Raw genomic sequence first — 20940 nt, forward strand, 5'->3', positions numbered from 1 at the left:
CTCTCTCCCAGTGATATACATTCAGAAGACAAGATAGCCAGCGAACAATCAGTTTTATCTCTGTTGGCAGAAATAATTTGTAAAGTACCTCTCCAACCTATGTTCAAATACTAGATTTATCTTACACTCCGAGATCATCTTTTATTTACTAGTACTTTAACCCTCCAATCGTTTCTCTCGTTAAAGTGTGTTGTGGGAAGGTACATGAGGATACATGGTCCCGGGAGACACGATTTTGATTCCAGTCAGATTTCAAACAGAGGCCTACGCATGCTGATGTTGCTGTTTTGCTTATTTGTTTTAAATAAGCACATGGGAAAACTAGGGGGACGACAAAAATAGCACCAGCCAGAGTTACACGCACCATTAAAAAAAAACAAAACCAAAAAACAAAGCCACACAACAGAAGTAGTTGCAGCAATGCTATCACAATTCAGTAATTGTTTGTCTACATGCACAAGAAGGTTACAAATATAAACTTCCTTTCAGTTACTTACCTTGGGCTATATCTAAACACTGCATGGAAAGCATCCAATAATAATAGGCTGCATCATTAAATCGGCTTTCAACCACAGCATTGTGTGTTAGCTGCTCCAGTACTCTTACAGCCTCACTCTGCCTGCCAGCCTTGTGAAATGCTACAAAGAAGGCCAAAACAAAGAGGATTTTACAGTGCGATTATATCAATTAACTGAAATTAATGTTTTTAAATTAAGAGCAGTCTATTCAGCCAATATCAAATAGTCTATCCAGGGCAAGATAAAAAGGATTATACACTGGTATTTTTCTCCTTGAAAGCAGCGGCACTAATGGAACATGAGACGCGTCTGTAGGCATTTTGTGGCTTTTGCACTGTCTCAGCGGCCCTTGAGCTCGTAGATTTTGTACAACACTGGTTGCTTTACTTTAAATATAGGAAAGAACAAAAATGCTATGATAATTAGATCTCCATACAAACAATGTCAATCTCTAAACATTGCAAGTCACAGCTGCACTCAGAACTACAATAAATTAATGTTTGAAGTTAGTGTTCTGGTTTGTGAAGCTGAATATTTTGAAAGAGTATAGCATTTACTATATCCTTCTACCATTTATTAACAGCGTTTCTTTACTTGATGCTCAGAAGTCAGTATAAAGTGAACTCTCACTTGGTAAACATGCGTTTGGCAAACACAGTCTTCACAGAGGGTAACAGGGATGGAGGGGGAACCAACCCCCAAAACCCCAACCCACAGCAAAGTTGCTTCCTGACTTCAGATATAACCAAATTCTCACACAGCTACACAACGATCTCTAGCTCACCCAGTCCTCAGCATTTATATTTGCTGAGCCACAGCGGCACAGAGCTTCGTGGAACAAACTGGGCACAGTGTGCCTATACTCACAGAGTTCTACGCGCAAACTACCAAACTGCTCTAAAACCAGGTGCTCAAAGCTCTGGTGCCGAGGCACAGAAACTAGTTTTGTGCGGAGACAGATCACGCCTGGCCTGTTCGCTAGCTTGGCCCTTATAAGCAAATGCAGTTACACGCTCGGATCTGAGCTGGCTCTGGAAACAGCAGATGCAGCACTCACATGGAGCTGCACCTGAGAAAAGGAGCTGTACTAAAAACGTGCTGGCTCCACATGGAGCTTGGTTCCACATCTCCTTGTCCCTGGAACAGTTTATGAATTAAATTTTGAAGACTGTTCATATGACGGAAGGTTGACAGTTCTCTTTAATTTTATAAGCTTAACAAAATACATGAAAATTCTTAAAGAAACAGAAAAATGTTACTTGTACAAACCAAACATTACCTAAGTATAAGGAAAAACTATGCTTTCCACTCAGGTTTGCAAGGTGGCTGCCATATTTTGAATTCTATTGTGATAAAAATATTAATAAAGACAGTTCAGCTTATATGCCAAATACTGTTGCCACGTGCCGCACTAAGATACACAATGAGATGGAAAATCTGGACCTGTATTTAGATGTCATCATTTTTGATAGATTCATCACATTTTCCTATAAAATAAGGAGACCTCCAGCTACTTTAAGACTGGCATGAAAACACAGATTCTATTTGGTTTTGAATCCCACTGATAAGAAACTCTCCAGGACAGAGACTCCATATTTTGTATTGGAAAAGTATGGAGGAAGTTTTGAGTGACCAGTGATGTGCAGTTGACATTCTTACCTTTTTGGGCTTCTTCAAATCTATCATTCTCTGCTAGCCACTGAGCATAAGGGACATAGACATCATCTTTGAATTCAGGATGCTTTTCACTCAAAGCAAATGCCTGAGGTAAATAAAAAAAAATTCATTTTAGAATCCTGCATGGTTTAAACAGTTAAAGGGTTTAGAAAATTCCATGGGATCAATCCTTTAGCTCTAAGTAAATTTGCAATAACATAAAAATACATACACAGAATAGAAAGTATAATCCATATTTTCTCCAGTATGAAACGGATGTATTTTAAAATAAAAAGCAATCAACAATAAAAGAAAAGAAGCTAATCATAGTAACAGTCTGGTTATTGAATCAGGGAAACTTGAAAGCGATTCTCCAGGAAATTTAGTAGATTTCACAGCAAGACACAAAAATATTTTTGTTTTTACTTAATGTATCTTCTAAAGAAATAGAAGTAACACTATAAATGCACTTTAGATTCACCTTCTAAACTCGCTAACTAAAGGACTAAGTCTACAGTTTTCCAAAGCACCCATATAATTGGGGGAGGGGGTTCCAGCAGCACTTTGAAAACATTTCCTTAAGAAACTACACCTATCAACAGCTTAATGTGAAGAACCAAGAACAAAATTAATGGTGACCCCAACAGTGAGGTGGGTGGTTCTGGCAGACCCATGTTTTTATGGAAAACCCCAGTGAAATCTGAAGTTTACCTAGTCAAAAGCATAAGTCCAGTTACAGAGCGGGGTATGCACTAACACAGCACACGTTCATCAGATCTAAATTATGTGTATGAAATTCTCACTCAGGTGTATCCAAACTATAAATAATACAGTTCAAAACAGAATTTTCCATGATATAATTACTATTTACTCTTTCTGATAGACCAGAAGCATCCCATGGATTACCATAGGAACCGGGCAACTATAACGCAACAGGCAAAAAAGATGCTCAGAAGTGAGACCAAGAAATACACAGCTAGGAAACTAAAAAACACCAAAAAAACCCCACAAACAAAACCCCCCAAAACCAAACCAAAACCGAAAACACCACCAAAGAAACACGAAGCATACAAAATTAACTTAAATACCTGAATCACACTCTAAAGAAGCGCCCCCCGCCTCTCCCTTCACTACAGTAGTAGGGGAGCCAGACATTTGTCTCCCTTTCTTGCAACCAGAGACAATAAGCAGTAGTGGTTTTAAACACTGAAATCAAGGGCACGCTTACTTCTTCCCAGCGATGAGTCTCCACGTGGAGCTGGACCAATGCTTTCAGGTCACCAACCTTCATGTAGGTTTCTGCTGCATAGCCAGGGTTATCAAGTTTCTTAAAATAGAAGGCACATTTTGACAAAGGCTCACGCTCAGCTTTATCCAGTTTTCGAGCAATTTCAATTAACCTAGACCCAGTAAAAAGAAGCCAGATGTTTCAGGTTCTGCTTTGTTGTTTTGCTTTTTAATTATTGTAATAACTTCACCTTTAATCAGTTATTTAATAAATATCATAATAGTACTACCATGCAACACCATTTAAACAGCTTTCAGTAAACGTTCTAAATTTTTTTTTCCTTTTACAAACTTGAAACCTGTTCCTTTAATCTTTACTTATACATGCAGTTCCATATCTCAGGTTCTTTGCACGGTCATGAAAACAGAGGGAGGGAGTAGGTCCTACATGACTAAGTGACATGGGACACATTTTCTCAACCCTGAACCAAACAAAAGGCTCATGAATAAAAATCACCCATGTGCCACACAACAAAACTAGGGCAAGGGAAGGCTGAGTGACCTGTCTGAGATCTTATGGCAACTCAGCAAACAACCCAAAGTGTCAGCTATTGCAAATCAAGGAGAGTTTGACCAGTGACAGGAGTAGCCCCAGAATTTCTAGGGATTCTGTGCTCCAGTTGTCTTCTCTACCCACTTGATGATTATCCTTAACAGCTTAAAACAACAGAAATAGGCTACCACATACAAGCACTGCTGTGATGATTACTCCGAAAAGCTTAAGGCATGCATATTTCAGAAGACAGTCTCATGCTACAGATGAACCCATTCATTCTCTTTACTGTTGTAATGCATTTGTTTTCGTAATATATTTATGTCCCTACCCTCTAAACATTTGTAACTTTTAAAACATTTTTTAATTGTAGATCTGCTTCAAATACTCAATTTGATGCAAACAAAGGCACATTTCAAACGAGTTTTGTCTTATTTTAAAATTATGCAGAATTCATAACAACTCATTTGAGTTTTTATTATATATTATTTCTGAAATGGAACTAAAACCTACACATCAATCCAGCCATGGTCGCCACTGATTTCTATGGCCTTCATGTGCTCGCCTGCAGACAAGTACATCTCCACTGCTGCTTTTGGTTCATTGATATTCCTGGCCCAATCTGCTTGTTTTTTTATTAGCATCTTTGTGTCTTTGGGGTCGCCAGATCCCAGAAAATCCTGAAATAGTGCAATATAAAAGTTTGCATTACCTTCTGGTTATAAACAGTGTTACAGCCAAAATTCTAAAATACATAAAGACTTTTAAAATGAATATTGTTATGCCTCTTAAGAAAAGAAATACTGCATATAGAGCAATATGAACTGATCCAGCCTTCAGCAACTAATCATCAAGGCCCAATGTTTGGTAGGAAACAATGGCAAGTCTCCCATTTAGATAGTTTTCAATTAGAAGGAAAAAAAAAAAAGTGGGAGATTCTGGGAGGGCCAGGAGAAGGACAATACAGATGCCTCAGAGGTAATAAATATCCCCACTTGATTTCTTGGAAAGCTAGTTCTCTGTTGATTCTGTTTAAGTGGATACAAATTATGATTTCTGCATGCTTTTCAGGAACATGCCTTTCCAGAACAAAATAATACCAATCTCAAAACCTGTAATAGATCAATTCCAAGTTTCAGATTTTCTTTTGCAAGTCAAGAAGGTACAGTTTCATTCTCAAAGATGACCCAGCCCCACCCCATGCTTAATTAACAATAGTATGCCCACTTAATCACATGCTAGCATCAAGATACCCAGCCACAAATCAAATAAAAGCTGAAATTTTGTTTTCTGCACAGACACTTGATAAATGTATTACAATATATCAAAGAAGTTCTTTTATAAGGATGGAATGACAGCTGCTCAAAAGTGAGAGTGACTCTGAACTACCGGTTGGACTTCTGCAAGGAATGCAAACACCAAGCCTGGGTGCTGTGATGATGACGACCATTTTGGAAATATTTCTAATAGTTTGTTCAGCTTCCTCTGCCAATACCAAAGCCCTGGGACCATATGGTTCACATCTGTTGACACCATGTGCCAGGGAATAAAAAATAAAAAAATTTAAGGGGAAAAAAAAGAAGGGGGGAAAAAAAAAAAAAAGAGTACTTCAACACGAGAAGATCGATTAAGGGCAATTTTGTCTGTTAATGGATCAGGCTACTGTCCATTAAAACAGGTTCTATCAAATAAAAAATTAGAACAGAGGAGAATATGGAATGGTGAAAAGAATGGAAAATTACCTTCTCCTCTGTGTCTGGTAAAATCTGATTCAGGTTTAAAAAAACCCCACAAAACAAAACAACAAACAAGCGAAAAACCCCCACAAAAAGCACCCACACAACAGATCTGTTCCACTACCACATCATTTTCCCTGATGCAGCCTGTCGACAGGTACAGAATGATACCCCATCTCCATGTCAGCTCTTAAATGAGCTCCACGTAGGATTTTACTCTAGCATTATCTACTGCAACACAGCCCTGATTCAAGTGAATAACTATAAAGGTGTCATGTTAATCTTTGAATACGAAAAACAGAAGCAAAAGAATCAAGTCAAACAATATCTTTGACACAACTTGTTTTCTAGCTTAGATCACCGAAGTAAGTCCAAAATCAAAAGCTCAGCTTCTTACAGTATAAAGAGTTTTTGTGAGTTGTCAATAATTTGTGATCTGGTACTGCAATAACAAGCCTATGACTAGATATCAAAGGACTTCCTGACCTCTGCCTCCAGTCTGGACTCTTTAGCCAGAGCTAATCAAAGTCAAGCACAAGAAATCAGATTCTGTAACGGTCACTTTGTGTAACTGCAGCAAGTCCAGAGGAGGCCACGGAGATGATGTGAGGGCTGGAGCACCTCTGCTATGGAGACCTCAGGCTGAGAGAGTTGGGGTTGTTCAGCCTGGAGAAGAGAAGGCTGCGGGGAGACCTTAGAGCCCCTTCCAGTCCCTGCAGGGGCTCCAGGAAAGCTGGAGAGGGGCTGGTGCCAAGGGCAGGGAGTGACAGGCCAAGGGGAATGGCCTGAAGCTGCAGGAGGGGAGATGGAGATGGGATGTGAGGCAGAAATCCTTCCCTGTGAGGGTGCTGAGGCCCTGGCACAGGGTGCCCAGAGAAGCTGTGGCTGCCCCTGGCTCCCTGGCAGGGTTCAAGGCCAGGTTGGATGGGGCTTTGGGCAAGCTGGGCTGGTGGAGGGTGTCCCTGCCCATGGCAGGGGTGGCACTGGGTGGGCTGGGAGGTCCCTGCCCACCCAAACCAGGCTGGGAATCTATGAATTCTGGCAGCATTAATAAAAACAAAACCCCCAATACAACACCCCCCCCCTCTTTCCTTGGAAAGAATAACTGGCTAACGAGGGAGGGGTTACATATTCTTCCACGCGCTGTGCACTCCCTGCACAAGAAGCTTCCTTCATATGCTATGAAGTACCTTTAATTTCCTCTGCATGGAGTTACTCTCAAGGATAGGAGACACAAGACCTTTTGCTCTCTGCTAGTTAAATATAGACATGACTACAGCCAAGAATTAAAAGATTCTTGTGAGGACTTATGGGAAAATTTTCATCTATGAATTACATTTATGTTCAAGAGGAGCCAAAACACTGAAGCTAACAAAGACTCATCAGCCAAAAATAGTGGAAGTCAGACTTACATCAGCAAAGCCCGAAAGTATTTATATTAAGCTCTCGGAAGAAAAGATCTCTGTAGCACAGTTTGTGGAATCTATGCTATAACAGTTTATATGCATGTCATGGTAAAGTCTTTGTCCTGTATTGGGCAGAATAAGGCTCTACTGAGTGATGAATGAGACTAAACAGCGCATGCATTCTCAGGGATTTTGATAAGAAAACGCCATAGAAGACTTAAAAGCCAAGTAATGTTTTCTTATCAACATATAAAACCATCACATTTTAAAACCATATTCAATTCATTTCTATATGGAAACGGAGTTTTTAAAACAAAACAAAAAAGCCAAGATATACTGAATCTTTGGAAGAAATTTCTCTAGTAAACAAAAATATACTAGGTTAGTTTATTATACACTTTATAAAATACAGTAATATAGAACTAACACCTATTTCAGTTCAAACTCTGAAAGAATTTTTTTTTTTATAATAGGGAAGTGAATTAAACGCACAGTGCATTCACCTCTATTTTGCACGTGTACTACCTTATTATCTTTGGAAGAGAAAAAAATAGAAAGGGATTCTTCAGTGAGATAATGGGGAAGAAACAGTCATAAACCTGATATTTTTAGTTTTTAAAAAAGGAAAATTACCACAGATACTACTATATAATCACCACCTTTGGTGGTGTCAACAAAAAAACCAACCCACTTCAAAGCCATGAATTCCATGGACGCATTTGAGACTATACAAAACACAATCTGCTACCTCAGTCGCAGACTGAAGAAAAAGGCTCCCATTACATCTAGACACAGAAGACAGCCATTTTTGCCCTTATAAGCCAAACGAACTTCCACCAGTTAACTGAGAAAAAGTTGGCATTCAAAGCCCACACCTCACCCAAACCTTCTATAGGACCATACTTGGAAACCACTTACAGGTACATTACTAATTCTGCATTTAAATATTCAGTTGCAAACAATTACCTTTGCATAGTCAAACATGCGTAAATCAGAGTACATCTCGAGAGCTAGGTTTTCATGTCCACTCTTTTTGTACAACTTTGCTGCCTCATGGAATTTTCCCTGGTAGGCATAAACATCCGCTAGGAACAGTTCATGGTTGTTCTCTCCATGCTTCTTCCGCTCCTGGAAAAGAAATCAAAGAGAGATGTAGAAAATACTCTAGATGATCAGGATCTAAGTGAGAAATAGCCATTGAAGAATTAGATTTTCATGCTTAGATTTTAACTGTTAATAAAAACCTGTAACAGGATATGATAATTATGCCTCTCCTACATTTCTGGTGAATTTATAATTAAAGGATTAAATCCCTTCTTAATTAAAATTAGGAAGAGCAAAATTAAATGTCACTATACAAACCAAAGCGATGAAAAATCACTTCTCTTGATTTCACAGAGGAAAACGAACACACGCTATCATTATGCTATGCTATTTTAAAAAAGGCATCTGATGGGTTCCTTATTTTCTCCTGTAGAAACTCACTAGCGTATAATTTGGCTAAATTAACAATATGTGTGGATGGGATGACAAACATGAAAATAATTGCTAGCAATAAGTAAATTCAAAAAGTATGTTAACCTGCCTCTGAACAAAACAACGTCACCACCACTGTCCCCACATGTAAGAGCTCCTGATCCCAGGTAGGCAGCGGTTGCTTCCAGGGCACCTACACACTCTCCTGCTAATTGGAACTGCTCACTGATTGTGTGGGAAGGGGCCACAGAGGGAAAGTGCGTGCAGTGCCATGGAGAAACTCTTCATGTGAATCAGACCCACAGAGGTACACTGACTTCAAGGGACCGATGCCATATACATGCAGACACATGTGCATACGTGTGCATTTTAACATGTACTTTTATATTTATCCTATATCTTGGAAACACATTACTACCCTGCTTTGGATAAAATCATTGCTACCATTAGCCCACCTCATGTGGAAATACCTAGATGCAAATTGAATGTAAAGAAAACTGCATGAAAGAGGGAAAAGCATTCCACAAGCACACAAATTCAATTCTCTACTGCCAAAGGAGACTCGGCCATCACTCCTTCTGGTCATGCTTATTGACTAGGCTGATACTGCACTGGTGTTGAAAGTTCCCTTTAAAAAACTGGTTAAAGGAATAATCAGAGGAATTGTTACACCATTTTTAAAAGACTTCACAGAATCTTGCCAGATACAGAGATCAGGCAGTTATGTTTCCTGCTGTCATCAATCAGAAAAAAAATGTGTCATTACTGAGAGAAAATCATCATATTAATGGCAGATGTGTGCTTAGTTACACCCTCACAAGCCTTAAAAGGAATCCGATACACCGCAAGCGAGAGTAAGCAGTGATGCAGAACTCTCACTTCAGAAGGAACATTTTCAAGAAGTCTGAAAGTAAGTTTATGTCAATTTACAAAGGGAATCTTTCTTACTGAACAGAATATACATGGCAATTCCAGAATATCCTCAGTAGCAGATCTGGAGAAGCACGTGTGGAAGAGAAAGCTTAGTGATGGTGAGAGAATGCTCTCATCTATGTAGCTACCCTTTAAAGGTAAAAAAAAAAAAAAAAAAAAAAAGTATGTGTCCTAACACAGAACTTTGTCCCATGTTAGACACCAAGAAAAGTTAACTGCAACCATGCAACCAACTGGCGTTTTGACAGAACCAGGACAGCTCTGCAGAAATGGAGGAGAAGGAATGTATTCCTTCAGAGGAGCTGTAAATCTAATCAGCGTGAGAAAGAGTAATTCCCTTTATGTCATCTCAACACAGATCTTTGAACTAAGCATTATCATGCTGTCTTTGTAGAAGGACAAGGGTGATACCATGTCTTTTAATGTGCTCATGACAGACAGTTATTGTCTAGTGAAATTCCACCAAGAAGTGTGAAAAGAATAGGAAATAGTGATTAGAGCACAGTATGGAAGCAAAGAATCCCAAATTCTATTTCCAGTTGCCACAGGCTTGTCATGAGACCTTGAGTTTGTCATTTTATTTCTCTGGGCCTGTTTCTGGCTCTGCAAAGAGGAGATAATAGTAATTACCTACCTCCAGGGGGTAAGGAAAGACTTAATTAACTCATGTTTATGAAGTATTCTGTACTAAGCTCTGTTAGCACAGTAGTATTCTACTAATTATTAATTGAATATTGAACGTTTTTCAGTTTTCCTGAAGACAGTTTTGTAAGTTCTCATTGTGTCACATCCCCTTTTTTTTCCCCATGAAGTTTCAGTCATATGACTAGAATTTGAGTCATCTCTGCTAATGGGGATTTTTCACTCTAAACACATCTCCAACTGTCAGAAGCACTATCCAAACAAATGTCCCTCCAAAACAGAAAGTACTGATTTTGGTATAGCACTAAGTACAAGAAAATACACTATCTTTAACATTCTCTTACCTCTATGCTGCTGATCAATTCTAAGTATCTAAGGTCTCGTACCCTGGTAAATGCCTATTGAAAAGAAAAAAGAATAAAAAGAATTAACTTGAAAAGCCAGAATATTGTTATGGATCAATCAGACTGTCTTCACGCAAACAGGACAGACAGAAATATGCCGAGGTTTGTGTAGTCCATAACCTGATGGACTCTGACTACAACTGGGCCCCCTGAGGCATTACAGTAAACAAGACCAGGGTACAATTCAAACAGCTTATCACTGAAAATAAACAGCAAAGGCAGGGACTAGCAGGTGTACGTATGTCAATCCCCCAAGAAATACAAAATGCCATTTAAAATTCTACATACTTTTATTCTGGCTATTGTATAGCTTTTCCAATTTGATGTGAGGCATGATGCAGACAAGGAAATTTAACTATTACAAGGTAGAACATATAATTGACTGGCTTGCCAAAGCATACTGCATATGCTTATAGTTTTTATATCATTCTGAAAATTCAGTATGGGAGTAGCTCAGGGTGAGGAAAGGAAGTAAGAAGACAGTAAGATAAAAGTACTGCAAGACAGTGGAATATCTTTTGCAAATGGAGATAAATGTGCAACCCAAAGTCTCAAGTGGCAAAGTCACGTGCAGTTACAGCAGCTTAGCACTTATTCTTGACACGCATCAAAAAATAGAAATTTAACTCTTTAGTCTGCACGTTCAAGACTTCTAACCAAACTAATGCTTAAGAGGGCATAGAATATTCTGCTTACACCAGATCGGACTAGGAACTATGAGAGCCTTTAATGTCAAGAAGCTGCTTTTGTTCAAATTAATCCGCTCTAATTCTAAGAGGGCGCTACTTAAATTCCAAGGAGGCACTGAAAACTTCTTTTTAAGGATATCTATTTGCATAAAGCCATATATGAAACTGGAATTATTCTGATGCCTCCACTTATGAAAAAAAAAAAGCATTTAATTTCCTTTTAAAAAAAAAATCTGTTATTAAAAGATGCCTATCATTACAGGCCATTCCCTGCATATTTTTAGAATGTTTTGTCTTTCATACAATATTCATGACATTGAACTCAGTTTGCCCTCTCTTATTTGAGAAAAGGTGGTGAAAGAAAATAGGGAAATATTTTAGGCTGGGGAAAACTCTGTTCTTCAGTATATATCCATTTATAGACCGCTCCCAAACCTAAGGCATTCCAGATAGAAAATGACTAAAATGACAACATCCCATCACCATGGCCTTCAGAGAGCATTAGTGTGTAAATAACAAAGAATATGAATCCTCCATATTTGAATTGAGGTTATATTAAATACTAAGGGGGAAAAAGAATAAGTTTATAGCGTTGGGGAAGGGAAAAAAAAAACAACCCAAACCAACAAGCAAAACCCAAAGGCAGCTAAGGCATTCTTTGCTGCCACCCGGTGGTCAGCAGCACCACTGAACGACTTTCCAGTTCTGTTTCCCCTCAAATTCATTTACGCATTTTCCAGCGGATGAAAGAAACCATTTTCTTTGCATTTAACACACTGATTTAGAACATGGCATTTATCTGGAGAGATAAATTCGATTTCAGTTAAAAACCTCATCTCAAGATCCCGAGTATATAACAAGCCAACATTTTTTTTGGTACGTGGAATAACATATATACACTAAAGAGAAGCAAGATAGTAACCCAGGAACACCACTTTGTATTCCAGCCACAAAACATACAGTATGGACATACACACTATAAATATATATATAAAAATATAAAACACACTTTCTGCTAAATAAGTAAATATCTGCTTTACCTTTTTAGCAGTTTCAAACTCGAGCCCTTCCAAGGCTTCCATGGCCAGTTCTTTCCAGTCAGCATCAGTTACTCCTAAGCATGCAATTTGATAGGCTTCTTTAAACATTTTTCGTTCCAGATATTGGTACATGGGTGCAGACTGAGGATTTCCATCAGAAAACATGTATTAGAAAGCATAATACTGAGATATATTAGTGAAATTCTCTACATACAGTGTGTGTGGGGGAATAAATCTATTCCAATCACAACCATTACAAGCTCCACAGAGAATAAATGTATGGTTTTTGTATAACAGACAGAAGAACATTCTGGGGTGATTATCATTGTATCTTTAGACAAGCTGGGTTAATTATATTCCAAACTCATCCATCTTGAAATCTTCAGTTCCTTGTGTATAAGGAAGTAGTTAAGAATGTGAATTCTTCCGAGCATTGGGCATGCTAAATATTATGCATAATGAGCTTTTTTTTTTTTTTTAATACTATGGAAGCAGAGCAAAGGACTAGTTTGCTCTCAAAGGCTAAAAGCATGAGAAGTGGCACAGAGCCCGGCGTGGAGCATCCCTGGAAATACTCGGACACAACAGGAAGAGGTATCGTGAGGAAGTAACCCTTCTGTACCAGCCCTGACGACAAAGCTGTTTTACCAAGATCATGACTGTTAAGGACCTGCCCTAAAATGGAATTAAAGGGAGAAACTGTCAACTGCAGGCTGACACAGACAGACTAAGGCTCAGGATCTGCAGCTACAGCTCAAGCCCTTTGAGCAACAGGGAGCGCTGCAGCTAGCTCACCTTTAACTGTGGGTTTGCAACCAAAGACAGTTTGATTGCTATGTTATTTTTACTAATTCATCTGAAAATTGTATACTTTTTGGTACTCCCTCTCTCCAAAAGTGTAGCTTTAAAAAAGCTGCCTCTGTGATACTCAACAACAATTTTATGGCATACCGGTGTGTACAGCATGCCAAAGCCAAAGGGCGTAGTAGGCCCGGCAGATCTCATGGCTGCCCAGCACATGGACAACCCAGAGCTCATTATGATCTACACAGTGCTGCGACGGAACACACAGGTAGCCAGTAGTCAGCAAAAGCACATGGCACTTTCTTCTTTCTTCATTGACTCTCAGTTTCAAATCCTGCCCACACTAGTGTGCATAATCAGAACCTTTTGTTTTACTTTTGGACTGTTTTAGACCCTTCCATTGCTTCCCATAACGCAGAAAATAGCATTTTGTGGAAGGCAATCTCTAAATTTAGGATAGAAAGACCACACATGTACTATACATTCAGACTAAAATATACAGCTTAAATATCGCCTAAACACATCTGGGTGAAGCAACAATAAAACAGTATTTGATGTACTCATAGGAAAAACAAAATTACAACTTGAGAAAAGGTACAGAGAGAGACTTCAGTAAAAATACAGGAAGAGGTAACACCCACACCGTATCTTCACCTTTGCTTTTAGGTTATGTGCATTTGCAAGTAGAAAGGGAGAATAAGAAACAACAATCAACAGCAAAAAGGAAGTTAGCTTAATTGATGCCAAATAAACAAAAGTAAAATAGATCATGTAATATAACTTAAATAATGATGAAGAAAGTATGAACTGCAATCATTTTGGTAATGGAATACGAGTAAATCTCAGAAAAGCTTCTTCACTTCCTAAACATTGATGTTTATGAAATGTAAAGCAACACTTAATGAGATTAAAGGATTACCTGCGGAACTTCAACAGCTGACATAGAAAAAACATGAAGACAGAAGATCTTGGAGCCATTGTAACCCACAACAAAGCCTTGAAGTTTTTGCTGATGGACAGGGAAGTTACTAGCTTTGATATTGAGGTAACCCCCTCCAGAAAAGCAAAGCATATCCTCACACTGTGTATTCCAAGCCACGCTATTAGCATTGGGTTCCTAACGAGCAAAATAACTGATGATTACAACAGATGAAATCACATCATTTTTCCTAAGAAATATGCATCCTTCAGCTAGAACGTATTATAGCCTGGATGTGTACACACACATACTTATTATTTATGTTTGTAATATTCTAAAGCCTAGTATATTCCTAAACAGATTTACACGGACATATTTTACATTGTAATAAACAGCTGTAATTGCCTTTCCTTTGTTTTGTATTTACTAATGACCCATACTATCAAACTATAGAACATAATATAGAATTCCACAATAATACTCTGTTAGTTAGCTAGCACATTTAATTGATCATTTTTCTGCCTGTTACAAAAGGAAGTTACAGGCCCTATCTTTGTAGCACTTCATACTTCCTATCCATCTATCTATCCTCTAAAAATGTGTCATCAACATTAATGAGTGAACCCTTAGAGTGACTGCTAAACTGCCAATGAAGACACAATTATCATTATTCATTTTACAGTCTGGGAATACATGACGAACAAAGATGTTTAGGCTTTAATTCTGTTTGTACTAATGATAAAGCCAAAATGCTCATTAACTGTAATGCATCAAAGGGAACCAGGACAGAGCTCTGAATTAAACTGCAAAGGTCACATGTTTAAGTGCTCTTTATTCAGCTGTTGCTCACATATATCTCCTGTCTTCTAACTCCTTGTCTACCACCTCTAAAAGGGTAGTTTTGATAGAGAAATAGATCACAGTTAGGTCCTACAAGATGTGATTAATGGCTTAAATATATGAATTTCTGCACAGCAACACCTTCGGTATGTTCTGTGCTCCAAATCACTTCCTCCCCCTCTCCCCCCCCCTTTTTTAACAAAACCACAAAACAAAACAACAAAACTTTGAATTTCACCTGAAACAACAACTCTTTGGTATGAATATCATATACTAGGCAGGTATCATTTTCATCAACCACTGCCAGCTTGTTTCGGGATGCGCTCATATCCAGACAGCGCACAGCTGTGGATTGCTTCAACAGGACGATTGCAAAGACATTATCGACAAATATCTTCAGAATCTAGACATATTTGAAACCAAAGTCAGACCATCCATTTTTGTTCCTAAAACTAGAAATAGCATAGCAGGTACAAAATTCAATGCTGTTCAAAGCATGCAATTGCAATTTTTTTGACAGAGCAAACTGTGCGTTAAAATTAAGGAAATGCTTTCAGTTTGAGGTGCCTTGAAGAGACTCGTTTCCACAACATACTCTAGGTTGCAAGCCTATGCAAATAAATCACATGCTATACATTCTGGATTTTTTTAATGCTCCAATGGTTAAACAATTACATTAACATACTACTGCAGGAATATATATAGTATAGATACAAAAGACACAAGGGATCTCAACTTCCTCTCTGTTCCTGTTCTCTATATCAATACCTCTGGGCTCCAGTTTGAAAGTTTCAGCTGCTAACTGGCTTATGAAATAGACAGCAATCTCACCTCCAGAACATCCACACTGTCACAAGTGGTCATCAGGAGAAGTGTACACACACACCCACCCCCCCCCAACCCCCACTAAAGACAAACCCTCTCTCAGTTCACCATTTTTGTCAGTTATTCCTAACAACTTACAGACTTTACGCAACGTTAAACATGTTTGTATGAAATTTAAAGCCAGAGAATGTGAAAGATAGAATTAGTTTTTCACCACAGGGTGAGACTCTTAAATTCTAGGCTGTAAAGGAGCACGCTGCTCCTAAGGTCTGCCCTTAAGAGCATAGAAGAAACTTTATTTGCAGTGAAAAGAGATATACCAGACATTCTATGTTACCTGACCATTCTTTAGACCAACTAAGAGTCCTTCTCTTCCTGGAGGTCCTCCAATTACTTTAATATAACGAATAAGAGATTCCATCAGCCATTCTCGTTCTTTAACGCCACTAAATGAGAGGCACTGCAACCTTTTCTCCTAAAGACACAATAACACACAAAACACTGCATGGAGGTAAAGATAAAACCCTGTGTCTTGGATGTGCAATGTTTATACCTGTACTAATAAAAACCATCAAGTCAAATAGTCAGTTTAACAGGGTGAATTCTTTAAGGTTTTCCAATGCTATGAACAAACAAACAAAACCAACCCCCCCACCTTCTTCTAGTTGTTCACCCTGACCAAAAGTTCCCCTGGATTATGTGCTCATTTATCAAATTCACTACAGAGACTGTTTCACATAAACAGAGCCACCTGTGGCATGCCACAGCTATTGCTTAGAAGTATGTCAGCACTACACATTGGCACCTTGGGGAAAAACTGTACTAGATGATACAGTACAATCTTTTCCTACCAGCTATTTGGACAGCTGTCTTAAAGCCTGAATGCACCCCAAGACTATTCTAGATTTTAAGGCACGTACCTGGCATAAAATAATGTGATCTGAACATACAACCAGCAAGTTGCATTCAAATTTTTTTACTATCTTTTCCTTCACCCGATAATACATATCTGAAGAATCATCCGAGTATAACTCATAAATCAAGATTTTCTCTGGCATCTGGATTGCTAATCTGTTTTTGTAGATGGCAATTTTCTTTACAAGCTCTCTGCCTTTTATTCTAACTAGAGAGAAAAAAAACAAACACAGAAACAATACAGTATAGGCTGACATGAAAATAACTGATACAGAAATCAGAAAACTTACTAATACATCAAAATTGAGTCTTTCTCAAGCACCTCTAAAATCAAAAGCAGATTCCTGATCAGACATGTTTGTTGTTCTGCATCTATCTGATCTACTATCCCCAACACAATTTATCACTATTATTTGTCAACAACACATTCTGGAGCAATACTTTGACTCCTTGCCATAAAAAGCTAGTGGATATGAAGAAACAAAACCAGCACAAACCCTTGAGGCTGCAAGTCAGAAAAAACCCAAACAACTAAATACGATGCACAGTATTTTTATCTCATTTGCAGAGATTAAAACCTTATCTTAAAAGCCTCTGCCCCTCCCAATGTCCTTTCAAATCCCCACATCTTTCATTAAGCTTGTCAGCGCTGATCCTCCAGAATCCAAGTTTGTACCCTCATCCTGCAAACAGCATTCCTCAGTTTTACTGTCAAAGTGACAACAATCTGTCTGGTACATGCAGCATACATTCCAAGTGTTCTGATGGATATTAATTAAAAATAAAACAAAACAGAATGAGAGTGAAGCATTGGCCTGACTGTAAGTGTGAAATTACCTTTTTGTTCAGTGATGAGGTGTTGGACAATAACATCAGTCATGTTATCTCTGTAAGCATAGCGATCTTTATAAAGGCCATGAACAGTGCTGAAAATCAACTGATAAAAGGATATTGTTCCATCCTGGCATCCTACTGCCTGAACACAAGAAGAAAATAATTTTAGTTAATTGGTACATGTAGGTGAGAATTCGCAAAATGTGTAGTACTTACACGAACATTATGTTCCTTTTCCTGCATAATGTATAGATTGATACCAATTACAGCCTACTTGTACTTAAACAGTGGTAAAAGTGCAATGCAAAATGACTGATCTCATCACAGACCATGGAGACCACCATGGTGGGTGGTGGGGTTTGGTATGGGCTTATTTTGTTGTTGGTTTTGGTTTGTTTGGGGTTTTTTTGGAGTGGGGTTGTTTGTTTTTAAATTTGCTCCGTATCTCTTCACATTTGTACAATGACACAGAGTGCAGCATTTGTGGCTAACAGTTGTCTTGTAGGCATTTTCCACAAGGTTGTAATGCCAGGAACTCATACAGATCCGAACACTTTCTTTCCATCAAAGAACTGGATTTGGTCAACCTAGAAGTTATTAGCTGCCACTTTTCTCTTCTCTTTTTTTTTTTTTTTTTAAATCAAAATGCAACAAATGCCTCACCATCTGAAAGCAGGTGTTATGCTCATTTACAGCCTTTTTACAGCCCAAGTTTTAATTCTGCAGGATATTTTTCATTTGGGTGGTAGTTCTAGGACCTCACTAGACACTGCTTAGGTTCTGCTGCCGCAGTAAGGATGTCTAGACTAAGCAACTGAATTAGAAATTTATGGTCTTATCTTATGTGACAAATTGTCTGTAAAAGTGTCAGAGAAATGTTCCTACTCACCACATAGTTGGAGTCTGGTTTAACTTTGCACGTCCACACCCAACTGCTTTGCTCTCCTATGGTACCAAGACGCACGCCATCCTTCGTGAAGAGGGAAACCTGTTTATCCGAACCTCCCAGTAAAATGTACTCTCCTTTAGTAAAGTAGCTAACACAGCAAGGATCAAAATTGAGCATTCTGTCCTTCCCAATCTACAAGGGGAAAAAAAAAAGAAAAATTAACAAAAGAATCAATTAATATTTTCCCAAGGCAACAAGTGTCATCACTGACACAATTCTTCTCATCTCTCTGGCCATGCACAACTTTTCAATACCCAAGAACCACTGGCTATAGTAAGATTCCCAAAGGCAGTTCTAAAATACATCCAAGAATCCCTCCAGTCTCAAACCACTCTACTCAGAATGCAAGCAACTACAAAACCCCCTTTAACTGGTTGAAACAAATACAAAGATGTCCTGTAAAGACCAGTAAACCATATCACAAAAGTCAGCAAAGTTGTAAGGGCTTTAATACAAGACTTGTAAGACAGCAGCTGAGTTGCCATGAGAAAAAGAAGAGGTGAAGGAAAAGATGGTTAAAAAAAAAGCAAACTTATAAAAGGCTGGGAAAACAGAAAGCATTTAACGTAGCTAATAAAGTACTTGTATACAAACACTTTGAATATAGGACACAAAACAGAACCAGAAATACCCTCCACTCTTGAATGCACTTTCTAAAACATACCTGTTTGCCACTAAGCTGGTAAAAGGAAAGTTTCTGACCCCAGTCTGCCACAGCTAAAATATCATTGCGTTCATCTCTTAAAAAAAAAAAAAAAAAAAAAGTAGTAATTCTACAGCAATTTATTAACGAATTTCTTAGAGCAACAGAACCAAGTAATAGGATAGCAGAATTTACTTCATATTACTCTTTAAGAAACCACAAACTGAAAGGACAGCAGATACATCTTGCTATTTAAAACTGAGGAAGACAGCTTGGGGACACAAAAGAAAAATCAGTCTCCTTTACAGGAATAACTGCAAAGCTTGATGTATCACTTCACATACGGCTATATAAGCAGTGGGTACAGTGGAGCTAATGGTCCCTTAAGCAGATGAAGCACCTGGGCCCGGATTCTGATCTTAGCCACAGTAGTACAAAGCCACCACAACATCAGTCAATGCAGCTGAGAAGAGTGAACTACAATTATCAGTGTAAGGCAGGGGAAAACCACCCCAAATGTTTGTGTGAGACCAGCAGCAGACCAAGGAAAGTCTTCAGGTCTCAAGTTTGTTAACTTTGGTACTCTGACAAGATCTGTTCAGCTTGGAGCAAAACACAAGTCACCCTTCTCCACAGCTTTTTGCCTAGGAAGAATGGAGATGGTAATCTGAACATTCTGCTGCAAAAAATGCCCCTAGCCATAAATTGAACAAAAAGGAAACCGACAAAACCCCTAAGAAAAAGCCAGCTGCTTAATAAGCACCCTTGCTTTGCTCAATGCACAACGTACGCACCTGTGAGGAAAAGTAACATGCTCTCATACACTTGAGAACTATCTCATAATGATCACATACTAGCAGAATAAATTAAGACCATAGAGGCAACTGTTAATCTAGAATTTCCTAATTTTTGAATGTCTGATTTTGTACCCTGCATAACACACTCTGCCCTTGGTCCTTTTTGTAAATTACTGTTCTAGATAACATAGATATATATATTCCTTTGAAGTTGCACTCACAAGTTGAAGTCCATAGAGGTCTCTTCTTCCTTATGGTCTTCTCCCTCTGTCTGACTATACTGCCTACTGCCAGGCCTGGATTTCAGTACTGGTATCTCCTCTAAATAGCTGTGAACTGACTCCTCTTGTTCATCTGCTCTACTCCAAAAATTTTTCCACCTACTGCAATAGCAATCGTTTATTCACGTATTTGGGACAACATTCCCTCTGAGTTGAAGTGAAAAAACAGCTCCCCTCTCTCTCCCCCTATCCAAACAGAACCCACCCTCCTCACCAAAAAAAACGCCAAACAACTCAAAACAATACAAAAGAAAATAGAAATGTTTCTTGAGATCTAAGTGGAACTTGTTCCCAGTTTCTCCATCCAATTAAAAGTGGCAGCAAAGCCAAAACCCCAATACATAATCACTTAAACAAAGGTAACGTACATGGCATTAATCTGTTTCGGCAGGGATAAAAGTCAAGCCTTTCTGCAATCAATAAGCCCAGGATTATCTATTCAGCATGAAAAAAAGAAGGAACAAATGATTTACCTGGATGGATTCCAACAAATTGACCATATTGGAGATGAAGCACCCCCTGTACGCTCTATTTTAACTTTCTCTTCGCCATTTTTATTCCTTATGCTGACAGTGCCATTGAACATCCCCAAAGCAAGGTACTGGCCATCATTTGTCCAGCTGATAAAACACACAGATACTGAAGAGCAAACTACTAAAAACAAGCAGCAGGAAGGTAGGATGGTACAGCATACTCAAACAGGGATGATAGATGGAAATATACTTCTAAGAGGCAGTTCTGGGAGATAGCCAGCAATCCTACAGTTTGTTTATGCATCTAAATCCACATTTATGGCAACAGCATGCACTACAGTAAGAACATTTTATAATATACACAGAAATAAGAAAATGTA

At 38.5% G+C, this 20940-nt stretch overlaps 1 protein-coding gene across 4 annotated transcripts in view; it reads right to left on the bottom strand.

Annotated features, from left to right (window-relative positions):
- The window catches only part of IFT122 (intraflagellar transport 122), a 33467-nt gene that overhangs the window by 7472 nt on the left and 5055 nt on the right, over nucleotides 1–20940 (bottom strand). For 3 of the 4 annotated variants that reach the window (XM_054838112.1, XM_054838110.1, XM_054838113.1), the window contains 15 exons: nucleotides 20561–20707; nucleotides 19031–19106; nucleotides 18307–18498; nucleotides 17421–17559; nucleotides 16589–16791; nucleotides 16006–16143; nucleotides 15082–15246; nucleotides 14004–14201; nucleotides 12281–12421; nucleotides 10492–10545; nucleotides 8063–8224; nucleotides 4468–4634; nucleotides 3403–3574; nucleotides 2178–2280; nucleotides 498–638 (listed from right to left, as the gene is read on the bottom strand). In XM_054838112.1, coding sequence (XP_054694087.1) covers nucleotides 498–638; nucleotides 2178–2280; nucleotides 3403–3574; nucleotides 4468–4634; nucleotides 8063–8224; nucleotides 10492–10545; nucleotides 12281–12421; nucleotides 14004–14201; nucleotides 15082–15246; nucleotides 16006–16143; nucleotides 16589–16791; nucleotides 17421–17559; nucleotides 18307–18498; nucleotides 19031–19106; nucleotides 20561–20707 — 2198 coding nt within the window. The remainder of the gene's footprint in view (nucleotides 1–497; nucleotides 639–2177; nucleotides 2281–3402; nucleotides 3575–4467; nucleotides 4635–8062; nucleotides 8225–10491; nucleotides 10546–12280; nucleotides 12422–14003; nucleotides 14202–15081; nucleotides 15247–16005; nucleotides 16144–16588; nucleotides 16792–17420; nucleotides 17560–18306; nucleotides 18499–19030; nucleotides 19107–20560; nucleotides 20708–20940) is intronic. The other variant, XM_054838111.1, reaches the window with a different exon arrangement.

This window comes from Grus americana, chromosome 11, assembly GCF_028858705.1.
Source record: "Grus americana isolate bGruAme1 chromosome 11, bGruAme1.mat, whole genome shotgun sequence".
NCBI classification, from domain to species: Eukaryota; Metazoa; Chordata; class Aves; order Gruiformes; family Gruidae; genus Grus; species Grus americana.